Source organism: Gymnoscopelus microlampas (genome assembly GCF_963454915.1).
Source record: "Gymnoscopelus microlampas genome assembly, chromosome: 11".
Taxonomy (NCBI): domain Eukaryota; kingdom Metazoa; phylum Chordata; class Actinopteri; order Myctophiformes; family Myctophidae; genus Gymnoscopelus; species Gymnoscopelus microlampas.
This window is the reverse complement of record NC_139948.1, coordinates 14567430-14582165: the sequence shown is the minus strand read 5'-3', so window position 1 is coordinate 14582165 and position 14736 is coordinate 14567430. Positions and strand designations below refer to the sequence as shown.

The window sequence follows — 14736 nt, the reverse complement described above, 5'->3', positions numbered from 1 at the left end:
GCTTGTAGATCTGCTGTTGTCGCTGTTAGTCGTACGACGATTGAGAAAGTGTAAGAATTGATAGTGGCTCATGGTGCCATTTCTGTCCACGGTGGCAATTCATTTAGCTGCCTTGATTGGTCAGCTGCTGTATAACCCCTATAGGGAAGATACGGCAGGTGACAAATCAGTGCAAGTTTATCACCCTATCTGTCCTTTTATCACTCCCCTCATAAATGACAAATGGCTGATTGATTGGGTGATGCATTATATTTGTATGTCCTCCGCTCCATTCCCTGTTGGTCTCTGTATAGTGGGGGCAACAAGAGGAAGCTGAGTGCAGGCATGGCTCTGATAGGGGGGCCTCCGGTCATCTTCCTGGATGAGCCTTCCACTGGCATGGACCCTGTGGCCAGAAGACTGCTGTGGGATGCTGTCACACGCACACGGGAGTCTGGCAAGGCCATCATCATTACCTCACATAGGTAAACTCTGTTCACACTCATTTTAGTTGAGCTTGTTCACTCTGTTTAGTTGAGCTTTTTCACTCTATTTAGTTTATTTAGCTCTTCACTCTTGTTAAGCTTTTCACTCCTGGGGTGCCGCCAAGTGTGCTATCAGGCCTGCTCACCGTTAGAACATTACAGCAACATAAATTAAAACCATCTGTTGTAAACTCAGTGAACTTTTCACTTCTTGGAATGTTTGAACTGCACTTTTTTTTGTTGCACGCACGCACGCCATGCACATTTGTGCGCGCGCGCGCACACACACACACACACACACACACACACACACACACACACACACACACACACACACACACACACACACACCCACTTACAGGCGAATGCATGATCTTCTGGCGGAGATAACATGTCCAAGTCACATGTCAAAGAGAACTGCAGGATTACTGATCCGTATGATAATATTAAGTGAAGAAAATCTCCTGGGTTGCACAACACAACAGTCAATTAAATCCAATTAATATTCCAGTAGTTGGCATGGTGTTTGAAATGTACTCAGTGCATGAAAGCGTAAAAGCAGCAGCGCTGTCAGATTTTGAATCATTATTCTGGTGGCTGAGAGAAATTCACACTGTTGTCAGCACCAACACTGTGAAGTATCGTTCCTGATGGTAATGAAGGCATTTTGTTAGCCTGTTTTAGTTTTTTTCAAATGGATTTTAAGTTTAATTACATTTTTACATCTCAGTGCCTACTGTTTTACTGATTAACCACTTTAACCCATTAAGACCTGGAACGCATCTGTGTCACTTTTTGATTTGAGCTACGAGCTTGTAGATCTGCTAACATTGTGTGCACATTTTTTAATATACTGTATATTGTTTTAAAGCAAACATTTCTAACGCAAATCTTTGCTTCTGGGGGTTCCTGGAACAATATATTTTGAGATAGGGTCAGCGGCCAAATACATATAATTTTGGGGGTCCTTGAGATGAAAACGTTTAAGCACCACTGATACAAAAACATGTTTTTTCAGAAAACTGTTGGGATTTAGAAGACATTTGTAGAATCGGCTTCAGGTCTTAATGGGTTAAGGCCTATATACGTTGTCATTCTGTATGACAAATATTGAGTATATCCTATGTACAAGGCAAGCTCACAACACGTCGCGATGCATTGTGAGCTGTGACAATTTTTGAACATTTATGCCTATAATGATACGCCCAAAACAGGGATACCAGTTTAAAGTGGTGAAAAACAATAACCAGGGACACAATGACGTGTCATGCTCTAGCTCTCATTCACCTTTCCCTCTCGTTTCCTCCTCGCTGCAGTATGGAGGAGTGTGAAGCTCTGTGCACCAGGCTGGCTGTTATGGTCAACGGTCAGTTCAAGTGTCTGGGCAGTCCCCAGCACCTGAAGAGCAAGTTTGGCAGTGGCTACACCCTGCTGGCAAAGGTCCACGTAGAGGTCGACCTGGAGGACAGTGACCTGCAGCTCTTCAAAGATTTCATTGAAAGCACCTTCCCAGGTCAGAATGTTTCTCTGTGTGACAGTCAGTGGTGGAAAAAAGTACTCAAATGTTTTACTTAAGTAAAAGTATCACTACTCCAATGCAGAAGTACTCTGTTACAAGTAAAAGTTTGGAATTAAAAATGTACTTGAGTAAAAGTACAAAAGTATTGGTATCAAAATGTACTTAAAGTACCAAAGGTAAAAGTACAAAAATGTTTGAAAATAGCAGATCTACAAGCTCACAACGCGTCGCGATGCGACGCGTTGTGAGCTTGTAGATCGGTTATTTTCAAATAGCCTAGGTATAAAATAGGGCTAAAGTGGTTAATGTATGTTTCATAATATCATCATTTATATCTGAAAAGTAACTAGTAACTAAAGTTTTCAAATAATTGTAGTGGAGCAAAAGTACAATATTTGCCTCTGAGATGTAGTGGAGTAAAAGTAAAAGTATTGGAAATTGGAAATACTCAAGTAAAGTACAATTACCTCAAAATTTTACTTAAGTACAGTACTTAAGTAAATGTTCTTAGTTACTTTACACCACTGGTGACAGTGCAGGCTCTAGAACGTTGAGCACACCTAAAGGGAAGCCATCATCACTTTCAAAATGACCTCAATATATTTGCTGTGGTGATAACATTCCACTCACATCCAAAACGCTCAGCAGTCTTCTGTGTCTCTGAAAAGTTGTTTAGTAACTCTAATGATGTACAATGTGTGAATTTACTTACTAACAGTTTTTTGGCCACTGCCTTATATTGATTCAAGATTTTGATTGTTACATCTTATATACGAGAACACAAGAGTAACATTCTTGGGTTTTTCTTCCTCAACATTGTAGCAGCAATAATTAACTTGTTTTGCTGTGTTTACAAAATGGCAATCTTCACTTCAGAAAATACCGTATGAATGGTTGACGTAACGGCTGCCATAGATCATATGGACCTATCAGGCCAGTGCTTGCTTACGAAATGCATCATGGTGCACAGAGAACGGCCGAAATAGGCCGGAAATGGATAGGAATTTTCTATCAAAGTGGACGTGGGTTGTCTTCAATATTGCTTATTCAATATTACTTATAATAAAACCAATTACGTATGATTATAACCACATGAACCCTATAGCATCACTATTCTAGGGTGAACATTTGGCAGAAATAGCAAATCTACAAGCTTGTAGATCAGCTATTTTCACCGAAGAGATTTGGTGGAGAGGGGAAAAAGGAGGGAGTCTAGAGCCCTGGGGAACCTCAATCAACTAAGTATCGGGTTAAAGTGGTTCACCTATGATGATCCCGAGCAATTAACTGAAATTCATATCAACAGAAAAATACATTTTGACATTGTTGTGCCGATGACCAATCAGCGTAAATGGATGAGGAAATGGATTTTGACCAAAATGGTCTCTCTCCCGCCACAGGTAGTCTACTGAAGGATGAGCACCATGGCATGGTGCACTACCACTTGACCGACAAGACTCTCACTTGGGCACAGGTAAAAGTGCTTATACAGTACATAGAACCTGCATGTCATGCCATTGCTGATGTTAGAGCCCCCTCTAGAGGAGAAAAGGTGTAATAACTCCACAATGCCATGATCGATCCAACAGCCTCAGCCGTCACTAGATCAGAACCTTACATACCGCTGCTAGCACCTTAAATGTATTTACCCAACACGTTCAATTCCTTTATCCACCCCCACCCGCAACTAGGTGTTTGGCACCCTGGAGGCAGCCAAGGAGAAATACCGTATTGAAGACTACTGCGTGAGCCAGATATCACTGGAGCAAGTGTTCCTCAGCTTTGCCCAGTTCCAACACTGCACAGAGGGCAGGAGGAAATGAGAGACGAACGAAGAGGACATCCATCCGTCCCTCCTCCGGGTCCCATCCATGTTCCACGTGTGTGTGTGGATGGTCTGTGTATTATATACAGTTATACAACATAATGTGCGTATTGGACACACACACAACGCACAGGCCTCCGCCACTGTGCGGTTGCAGGGGCAGCTAGAGGTGCCGTGGGCCTCTGTTTTGTTCATGTGGCCCGCGTATCTCTGGCTCTATGTGAACCCTTTCCGTGGGATTCTAACCGCCACGCACACACACTGGGCCCCCGGGCACCCAAACATCAGCCTCGAGCCTCAATCATGCCATTTCTTGTTATTATATAAGACAAAGTAATGAAGCGACGGTTGTAACCGGCGGGGATGGGGTCAATTATATACCAAGTAAAAAAAAAAATGAAGAAAATCTTAAATGTTGCACCTTTATGTGAGTTTAAAGATGACCACGATGACCACTGGAAAATCAAACTACGCCGTAAAATCCACGGTGTTGATTTAACTCTGAGAGAAGTACAAATGGAACCAAATGGACCCTTACGGGTCCATTTGGTTCCATTTGTACTTCTCTCAGAGTTGAATGAACACTGAGGATTTTACTGTCTAGGTACTACGCTGCTTTATTGTTTCACTGTGTATGACCGACGACTTAACAGTGTGTCTACTTTTATGTGTGTAGCCTTTCTTTTCTCTGTTATTTATATTTTTTTGTTTTATCGCTTGATTTTTTTTGTGTTTCCGAGAATGAATGCCGTTTTTTGACATTGTTGATCGCAAAGAGAGTATGAACCACTCTATTTGACGCAGCCGTCGGTTGTCCACCGTTAGCCTTATCTAACAAATGAGGGTTTATCCCACTGTCGCACCCGATACTTTTAATGCCTGATCGTCCTTAAAAGTCGCTTAATGTTTTTGCCAGGTGTAAATAATATAACATATTCATCATGGTACTCGAACCATTTACTCGCTAAGAGCTATTTATAGATGTACCGGGTGCATTCATGAATGCATGCCTGAATTACAATTTCTAGAACTGCATGGCATTGGGAACCATCGAGCAAACACTGGAAGCTCCGTTCTTGTCTGACTGAAGACATGTCCTCAGATTACGTTTTAGAGCATTTTGAAAAGAGGGCATTGAGCATGACTGATGGTTTAGCACACGTGGGGAAAAAAAGGATCCTTGACTTCTCTTCTGTTTTGGCTTCCAAACAAATCAGCAGCGGTGTGTGATCTTGTCATGGAAACCCAGTCCCCACAAGCTCCATGACACCTACTGTATATGGAATGAAGCTGACATTAGCTGCTGAAATAGTAACAGATTTCTTTGTCAGATAGAGTGTAAATGCATGTTTACCCCTTGGTTTACATGCGTTTCTATATCTGACAAAGAATACTTTCAAATGTCTTGCCCTGTAAAGCAAGCAAGCCTCTATTAGATTGCATCGGACGGATTTTGATCTATTCCTGCGAGATTACAATGACTTGAGGGTTGCCTTGTACCCTCATGTTTTGTTTTCGTGCAACACATGTTGAAAAGACTCTTCAGTGTGTGTGTGTGTGTGTGTGTGTGTGTGTGTGTGTGTGTGTGTGTGTGTGTGTGTGTGTGTGTGTGTGTGTGTGTACTGTATGTCTTTCCGTTTGCAGGTGTTAAAGTGCACATCATCCCTTACCTCAGACTATTCTACAACTGTGGTATGATTACTTAAAAATGATGTGTGTAGGAGCATTACTTTAGCTGCTATGGGCGAGTAAACCAGCCCATTACCACTACACAGTTCATGGTCGTGTGTGCGGAAAACAGCAGATCTACAAGCTCACAACGCAACACATCAGGTCGCTTTTGAGCTTGTCGATTGGTTATTTTCAATCTTGTGTGTGACACAAATGTAACTCGGGCTTATGATGATTACAGCAATGCTTGTCCCTCCCCCCGTGTGTATGTGATCGTGCCGTCATAGCCTCTTTCTTTTTTTTAAGAACTGACAAAGACCAATATATTTTCAGAAGGAATGTTTGAGCAGATTATATGTATGACAATAACAAGTCTCACATACTGTAGAGGAACGATGAAGATAGTCTTCCTCCTTTCATAGCCTGTGTAACAATCCGTTTGTGTAGTATATGTGAAGACGACATACCACAGTGTGCGGGTGAAAAGTAACATTCCCACTCTCAGTGCTCACTAAACAGAGTTGAGATGAATGTATTTATTATTTAGACAAAGCAAACGGCATTCAGTGAAATTAATCAGCTTCGTTAACCGTTTGCTTGTTATGGCTTAGTGTGCTTTCATGGATGGGAGACAAAATAGTAGGCATGGGAAGTATGCGGACATAAGAGACGGTATTCCCGAAAGATACTAACACATGGTGCTTATTGGTCAAAGGATGCATAAGCCACTTTCAACCTTTTTAAAATTGCAAAAAATAGCTGATCTACAAGCTCACAAAGCATTGTAGATTGCCTATTTTCGCGTGACATCATCGTACGACGAAGTATAATATAGGCCGTAAGTGGTTAAACTCCTGACCTTTTGTTACTTGTCTCATTATGCTTATGACTTGAGAATCAATGGAAATGTTGTCGGTCTTTAGTCTGAGCAAAAGAATGTTTGACATATTTGTGCACTTGTAACATTGAAGGGTTGATAATGCCGAAATACAATGTATCATTTAAAAAGGGAATTTACATTATTGTAATTGTGTGTACTGTACCATCGAATTGACCTTGTCAAATGTATATGTAGGCCTATTGCATTTTTTTATTAAATAATGCTCTATGCAAATGGAAGCAAATTCAGTTTTTTTTTCACCCTCTCTTTTTAATAGAGACTGTCTGGGTAGCTCTTACAGTCAATAGAGACAGCTCCTGATTACAGCCGGATTTCGACTGCAGCACACCACACCACACCACACCACACCACACCACACCACACCACACCACACCACACTACACTACACTACACTACAATATCTACTGTTTCACAAAAGTACCCCCTCCCAAATCCACAGGTATGAGTAGCAGACTCCGGTCATTGACACGCGTTTGTAAGTAGGTAGAGGTCATTGCTTCTTGCCTAATGTAATGTAGATGAGTGGCCAACTGTCCTGTATACAAATGCAAATTACCTGTGCACGTGCGGGGTGTACTCCAGCTATCGGTAAGAACCAAATGAACCCTTATGACTGTGATTATAGTACAATATAAATGATAATGTATTACAACTATGCTAATTATAATACACTATAATGGATTATAATACAATTTAATCTATCATGTATTACAACTATATCCTGTCTAAATAAAAAGTCAGTGAGTGATCAGTCATTATGAAGTGTTTGGCCCCGTTTGGCCTAGCTCAGACCTACTCAGGAGTGGTGCCAAAATAGGCACCAATGTGTGTGTGTGTGTGTGTGTGTGTGTGTGTGTGCCATTAATCTAATGGAAATCTAACCCACAACTACATCTTCCTAGTGGATTTTAAGCTAAATCCATTATAAGCCTACAGTCTTTAATCTATAATTAATTTAGTTATATGTCATGGAAAGGGTAGGTATCCTTAATATTTTGAACCCTCACTTTACAATGTCATTATTTACATTGTACTGCATTATATTGTAGATGTACAATGTCTTTCCCTGGCTGGGACCTTGGATAAAAACCTGGAGGATCCTGATAAAGATTGTGGAAGACAACAAAGAGGAGACAAGAAGAAGAATTATGGGTCTGAAGGAAACTCTGAACCCTCAAATGCTCAGAGGCTTTATAGATTCATTCCTGATGCGGAAGAACAGTTTGGAGGTAAAATATCTACTCTAGTGGTAATTTTAGCCTTCTATTATACCCATCCATTACTATAATGTTTACTATGTCACCTATATACTTTTGTCACCTGTCTGTTGATATCAGGGCTCTGGAATCATGGATTCACATTATCATGATGACAACCTGGTCTACACTGTGATGAACCTGTTTGCAGCTGGAACCGACACTACAGGAAATGCAATTAGATTGGGTCTACTGTTGATGGCCAAGTACCCCCATATTCAGGGTAGACAAACACATGACAGATATGAGCAGAAAAGTACCGTAGCTTTCTCTGGTGAAATTCTATTTAAAGTGCTTATGGAACTGTAGGAGTATTGTAGAATGAATTCCTTTCCTGTTTTCCCAGATGAGGTTCAGGAAGAGCTTAGCAGGGTGACTGGAAGTCGTCAGGTGCTTGTAGAAGACAGGAAGAACCTACCCTACACTGATGTTGTTATCCATGAGATCCAGAGAGTAGCCAACATTGGTCCTCTGTCAATTCCTCACATCACCAGCCAAGATGTCACCTTCCAGGGCTATTTCATCAAGAAGGTAAATTACTATTACTATACTAGGTAAACATTCTAATAAAGAAATCTATTTGTGGGCCTGGGCCGTGGCGTCGCGGTCCAGGCACCCTCGGTTGAAATCCCTTAACTGACAGCGTGTCGCGGGTTCGCGTCCCGTTCCCAACGACCTTTGCTGCGTGTCTTCCCCCATCTCTCTCCCCGTTTCCTGTCAGCCTACTTTCACTGTCCCTCTCCAAATAAAAGCTATAAAAAAAAGCTGTTTTAATATTTCTTTTTCAGTATTGAGTGTGGATGTTGCAGTATTTTGCCAGGCATATTGTAATTATCTCCGCCAGGCCGACAGGCGGAGATAATGTTACCCCCTCCCCCCTGTCTGCGTGTCCGTCTGTGGACAGCTAATCTCTCTAGACAGATGCAGAGCTCTGCAGCTCAAATGGAAAGATAAAAAACAGCAGAGGGCACTGTTCTTCCTTTTTTCCCCCTCGGGGTCCCAGATTGGTGGACAGCTAATCTTGGACACCACTAGACCAATCGGGGGTGCCACAATGCTACAAATGTCAGTTTGTGGCAAAAAAAATATTAATTTTTCTTTTCACCATTTTGGGTACAATAGTCTGCTATTGCATCATGTAAATGACCGTCTAATACAGTTTACTCTATACCTATAATTGCCAACTTTCTTTCTCAGGTCAACCACAGTTCTAACTGTTGCAGTAACTTCTTGTGTCAGGTCGTAGGGCATGTCCGGGAGAGAGTCTGGCCAAGATGGAGGTCTTCCTCTTCCTCCAGCGCTTTCGTTTCACTCCTCCACCTGCGGTAACAGAGGATGAACTGGATCTGATGCCAGCTGTAGGTTTCATCCTCAACTTTTCACCTCATCAGCTGTGTGCTGTCAGCCGACTCTAAATAGAAGGATAGTTCTTGCAGAATATATTCCATGTGTTCCATTGCTCATAAACAAGAACTTTGCTGATAAAGTCCTCATAATGGATAGTGTAAAGGGACTATCACTCATGTACAGTATTACTGTTGGTGTAATTTACAGTACTATGCTACGATCAAAGGCTGATTGAAAGGAACAAACATTCACTCAAGTGACTGAGGAATGGAACCTGATACCCGCAGAGTTGTATTTATAATCATTTTAATATATATACAAATATTTTTTGGTGGGCTTTTGGGGCTTTATTCATAGTTTAGATTAGAGACGGACAGGAAACAGGGAGAGAGAGATGGGGAGAGATGCAACGAAGATCGTCGTGAACGGGACTCGAACTCGCGATACATTCCAGTACCTTATAAGCTTGTTTCTATTTACATGTCTTTCTTAAATAGTTTCTCATTACTGTATTGGATGATCATAAAGAGATATGTCAATAGTTATTGCATTAATTTCTTGCTGCCACAGTTGTATTGTCTGTCAGATCTTTAAGCTGCAGTCGATAACCTTTATGTTATGGACTGAAAGTGAGTGCTGAAATTCTACTGTATTCTATATGTAACCAGGTGGACCTGTTACTAAGGCCCCCTGGGGTGGGTTTATTGGCAGACAGGGTTTAAAAGGGCTTTTAGGGGATCCCCTAGCTGTAAGGTTGGCATACTTGAGGAGGACAAGAGCAGGAAGGCATGGCTTATGCCAGGCAATGCCCTTATTCCATGCTGTTGTGCTCCTTCTCCTCCTCCGTTACGCCAGCCCAATGTATGTATTGGTATAGATAGAGGGTATGCGTGTGACATCATCATCAAACCCGGAAGTTATGCAGGAATGCCTACTGAGTGTCAAAAAAATACTTTCTGGCCTTGACAGCCCATGCATCCAAACAGAAAAGTCATATCTGATTGCATTAAACAACATTAAACAATGTTTAACTCACTTTGCATGTTGCAAATTGTTCCCAGTCTAGTGGACTGTGACCTGTCCATCGGCTCACTTGGAGGTAGCCAGTTCTCCCCATAGGTTTCAGTCAATGAATCTAAAAGTGCAGATTGTAACTGTGGAGAATTAGCCAGAATTTGATTAACAGAACACATTGATGCATGAGGTTGACTGTAGATGTTACCCGTTTCCTGTTCCAGATCAGTGCCCAATATAGCTTCATTTGATTGGCTTGGCAGCAGCCTTGAATCGGACAGACCGTCCGATTTACCGTTCAAACCTGCTGCCGAGCAGAGCCATCAAACTAACTTTTCTTCACTGTAGACTATCAATAAAGGCAGAAAAAGCCAAGAATATATATTAAGAGAGAGCGGTCCCTTTTCAGAGCAAATATTTTTGATGGGTCATCACAGCTGCAGGTAATAACATTCGTTGTTGGTGTATTTCCTATGGTTTCAGGTGTTGCTGTGTGCCAGCATGGACAGCTCTTTTCCAGTACTCCAATAATTGAAGTTATTACCTCCAGCTGCATACGTGGCTTAATTAGGCCCAATGCCCCAGTCTTAGAAGCCACAAACAAAAGGAGTTACTTGTGTTGAGGGAAGGAGAAGCACGATTTGCCAGCTCACTTCAGGGACACAAGTTGGGAGTTTGTTGAGTACAATGTGTCTCTTAGAAGATTATATTTTCCAGTCTCCCAGTTCAGTCACTCTGCTGGGAGCTGTTGTTTTCCTGTTTGTTCTCTACCTCCTCTCCTCCAGCACCCAGGAACAAAAGAAGGAACCTCCAGGACCCAGGCCTCTGCCTCTGCTTGGAAACTTACTGCAGCTGGATCTCAGTAGGCTGTACAATTCCCTTTGTGATGTAAGATTTTGTTACTCATATGTATTTCTTTGTTTCATACTGTATGTGACAAGCAAAAACACATTTAAGTGAAATATTAACTGTAAGTGAACATTATTATGAAATGAGTGTCTTAGAATATATTTAGTTAGACTTGCACTCTGTAGAGCATCATTTTACACATCTCACATTTTGTCTCTATAGCTATCCAAGAAATATGGACCAGTGTTCACAATCCACCTTGGACATAAGAAAGTAGTGGTCCTGGCAGGATACAAGACAGTCAAACAGGCTCTGGTCAACTATGCTGAGGAGTTTGGAGAGAGAGAGATCACTCCTATATTCTATGACTGGACTAAAGGACATGGTAAAGTTCTGTATGTTTTGTGTAGCTCAGTTCATTTGTCAGTATCTTTTATGCCTTGGGCAAGGATAATATTTCAGTTTTTTTGTGTACATAGGTATAATTTTGTCCAATGGTGAGTCCTGGAAAGAGATGAGACGCTTTTCCCTGACTAACCTGAAAGACTTTGGCATGGGAAAGAAGTCTAGTGAAGAGAAAATCATACAGGAATGTCATTATCTGATTGACATACTTGAAAAACATGAAGGTAACCAAATCTGTACTGTTGTGGAAAACATAATGCCTCATACAAATAAATGTTCCTTTTATATATTTGTGACCTAATATGGACTCACTCTGTTTGTCATAGGTAAAGCCTTTGACTCAACCCAGGCAGTGAATTACGCAGCGTCCAATGTTATATCAGCTATTGTCTATGGGGACAGATTTGAATACACTGATCCTGTGTTTCAAGCAATGGTGAACAGAGACAATGAAGCCTTACGTCTTTTAGGATCAGCTGCCATTCAGGTATAGAAGGACAAGTGCTTGAGCTCCTTGAAGAACTAAAATATTTTCTATGGTTTTAAAGAAATATTCATGCATGTCATCAACTTGTATTAGTTTTAATAGATAAAATGTATGAAGTATATCCTCAAGACATTAAACTCTGATTAACAACCAAGCCAAATGAACTAAACAGGAAACATAACAGTATACATAACACCTGTACTCTGTACACTTAATGATTTTCATGTAAATGTATTAAGGTAGAGTGTGATGTATGTACACACACACACACACTGTCGACGTGAACAAAACGAAGCTGGGGGGTGTGTCGCCGAGCGGGAAGGGACGAGGCTGATCGCCACTGGTCGCTACCCCAAGGGCGTGCTTCGCCCCGGAGGCCGGGGGGGGCTTTTTGTCTCCCTCTGGGAGACGAAGACCATAACACCTGGGCACTCTAACCACACTAAACTAGTTTTACAACAAATGGTTGTGGAACATGAACCTTTTATAATGATAACCCACTTTGAATCCAATGTATCTGGTTCTACAGCAAATGGAACTCTAACCCAAATCTTCCTAGTGGATTTTAAGATCTGTTATTAGTCTTTAATCTGTATTCATTTTGTCTATGTCATGGAAAGATTAGGTGTAACCCTCACTTTAAAATGGCATTATTTGCATTATAGTTGTACAATGTATTTCCCTGGCTGGGCCCTTGGATGAAAACCTGGAGGACCATGATGAAGAACATTGAAAGCAACAGAGAGGAGATAAGAAGAATAATTAGGGGTCTGAAGGAAACTCTGACCCCTCAAATGCTCAGAGGTTTTATAGATTCCTTCCTGGTGCGCAAGAACAGTTTGGAGGTAAAATATCTAGTCTAGTAGTTATTTTATGCTACTATTATACCCATCAACACTCCATTACTATAATGTTTATTTTGTCACCTGTCTGTTGATATTAGGGCTCTGGAATCATGGATTCACACTATCATGATGACAACCTGCTCTACAGTGTGTTGAACATGTTTATAGCTGGAACTGACACTACAGGAAATTCAATTAGATGGGGTCTACTGTTGATGGCCAAGTACCCCCATATTCAAGGTAAACAATCACATTAAATCTAATCACAGACATGAGCTGACAAATACTATAGACAGGTTTCCTGTTAGTAAACATGAGAGGATATGACCGCACAGATCCGGGGGTAGCCTATAGAGGGCGCCATTACCCGCAGCAGCTCTGGTCAAATGTCCATTCATAAAATAAATGATCTTTACCGGGTTTAATGAAAGTAGATTAAATTATGCAGTTTGTAATACCTTGTTTACTCAATAAAAATGATTTGTCGGAAGTTGGATCTGTTTGTATGTAATAGCAGCATTATGCCTATTATGCCTATAATAGCAGAATTATGGCTATCTAACTCCCGAACATAACAACAGAGTGAACGGCGCAACAATTCGTTTTCCCCGAGCATGCGCAGATTGCGCATTCTGCTCTGTGATGACGTCGCGCGGAAATCCGTCTATAGCCTTCTCTAGTGAAATTCTATTTAAAGTGCTTATGAAACTGTAGGATTATTGTAGAATTCATTTCCCGTTTTCCAAGATGAGGTTCAGGAAGAGCTTAGCAGGGTGACTGGAAGTCGTCAGGTGCTTGTAGAAGACAGGAAGAACCTACCCTACACTGATGCTGTTATCCATGAGATCCAGAGAGTAGCCAACATTGTTCCTCTGTCAGTTCCTCACATCACCAGCCAAGATGTCAACTTCCAGGGCTATTTCATCAAGAAGGCAAATTACAATTGAAATTTCTAAGTGAATATATTTGTGCATGACATATTCCTCTGAAAACATGAAACAGTAGTCATTGTTTTGGTTTTTTTGTAATAGACCGGTTATCTTTGCGAACAGGGAACTCCTGTGATTCCTCTACTTGCTTCTGTCCTGAATGATGAGACCGAATGGGAAAGCCCACACACATTTAACCCCAATAATTTTCTGGATAAAGAGGGTCAGTTTGTCAAGAGAGATGCCTTCATGCCCTTTTCTGCAGGTAAATGTCTTAGTATTTTTCAGTATTGGATGTTGCACTATTTTGCCATAACCATTTTGGATACAATGGTCCTGGGCATAACACCGATTTGATTAACCGTTTACCTATAATTGCCTACAAATGTGTGAGTGGGGCCTATTTCTTTAAAAAAAAAAGTAATGAAAGCAACTTCCAATCATACCCATATTGCAATTGCATGTTGAAGGGCCTCGAGCACACCTCCATCTTTCACTTGTGCCCATAAGGGGGGGGGGGGTGACAAAAACACGGAAAGTTGCACCGTCTTTTGTACAAACTGTATCCCCCCCGCAGCTTTCTGATGGCTGCAGCCCATGACTGACATAGCCCTGGGTAGGCAACCCAGCCTGGCGTAGATCTGCACTTTGAGAAGAGTTTTTCTAGTTTCTTTCTCAGTTCAACCACAGTTCTAACTGTTGCAACAACTTATTTTTTCAGGTCGTAGGGCATGTCCGGGGGAGAGTTTGGCCAAGATGGAGGTCTTCCTCTTCCTCACCTCTCTCCTCCAGCGCTTTCGTTTCACTCCTCCACCTGGTGTAACAGAGGATGAACTGGATCTGACGCCAGCTGTGGGATTTACCCTCAACCCTTCACCTCATCAGCTGTGTGCTGTCAGTCGACTCTAAAAAGAAGTATAGTTTTTGCAGAATATTTTCCATGTGTTCCATTGCTCAAGTGGCAGCGGTGGCCTAGTGGTTAGAGGGGCGGCCTTGATACCGGAAGGTCCCTAGTTCGATTCCCCAATTCATCACATCAATCATGAGCAAGGCTTCCATGCAGGGTCTGGCTGTAAATAAGTTCCGCACTTAGTCCAACACCCTGGGTAAACAACAAACTTTGCTTTGCTTTTTTTGCTCATAAACAAGAACTTTGCTGATACAGTCCTCATAATGGATAATGTAGATAAAGGGACTTGAACCAATGGTCATCACCATCACTCA

At 41.6% G+C, this 14736-nt stretch overlaps 3 protein-coding genes across 4 annotated transcripts in view; all 3 read left to right on the top strand.

Moving 5' to 3' along the window:
• abca3b (ATP-binding cassette, sub-family A (ABC1), member 3b) overlaps positions 1-6592 on the top strand; it is a 65212-nt gene extending 58620 nt beyond the window's left edge. For both annotated transcript variants that reach the window (XM_084072219.1, XM_084072220.1), the window contains exons 28-31: positions 294-464; positions 1781-1977; positions 3384-3457; positions 3675-6592. In XM_084072219.1, coding sequence (XP_083928345.1) covers positions 294-464; positions 1781-1977; positions 3384-3457; positions 3675-3806 — 574 coding nt within the window. In that variant the 3' untranslated portion in view covers positions 3807-6592. The remainder of the gene's footprint in view (positions 1-293; positions 465-1780; positions 1978-3383; positions 3458-3674) is intronic.
• Positions 6593-7528: 936 nt separating this feature from the next.
• Positions 7529-9051, top strand: LOC311054621 (cytochrome P450 2K1-like; the record flags this gene model as incomplete). Its single annotated transcript, XM_084070628.1, has 4 exons — positions 7529-7609; positions 7718-7859; positions 7983-8190; positions 8883-9051. The coding sequence occupies 4 exons, from the start codon at positions 7529-7531 to the stop codon at positions 9049-9051; spliced, it is 600 nt and encodes a 199-aa protein (XP_083926754.1).
• Positions 9052-10684: 1633 nt separating this feature from the next.
• LOC311055942 (cytochrome P450 2K1-like) lies at positions 10685-14421 on the top strand (the record flags this gene model as incomplete). The annotated part of the gene is made up of 9 exons (XM_084072221.1): positions 10685-10885; positions 11069-11231; positions 11326-11475; positions 11578-11738; positions 12404-12583; positions 12682-12823; positions 13331-13515; positions 13636-13777; positions 14234-14421. The coding sequence occupies 9 exons, from the start codon at positions 10685-10687 to the stop codon at positions 14419-14421; spliced, it is 1512 nt and encodes a 503-aa protein (XP_083928347.1).
• Between the last annotated feature and the right edge of the window lie 315 nt (positions 14422-14736).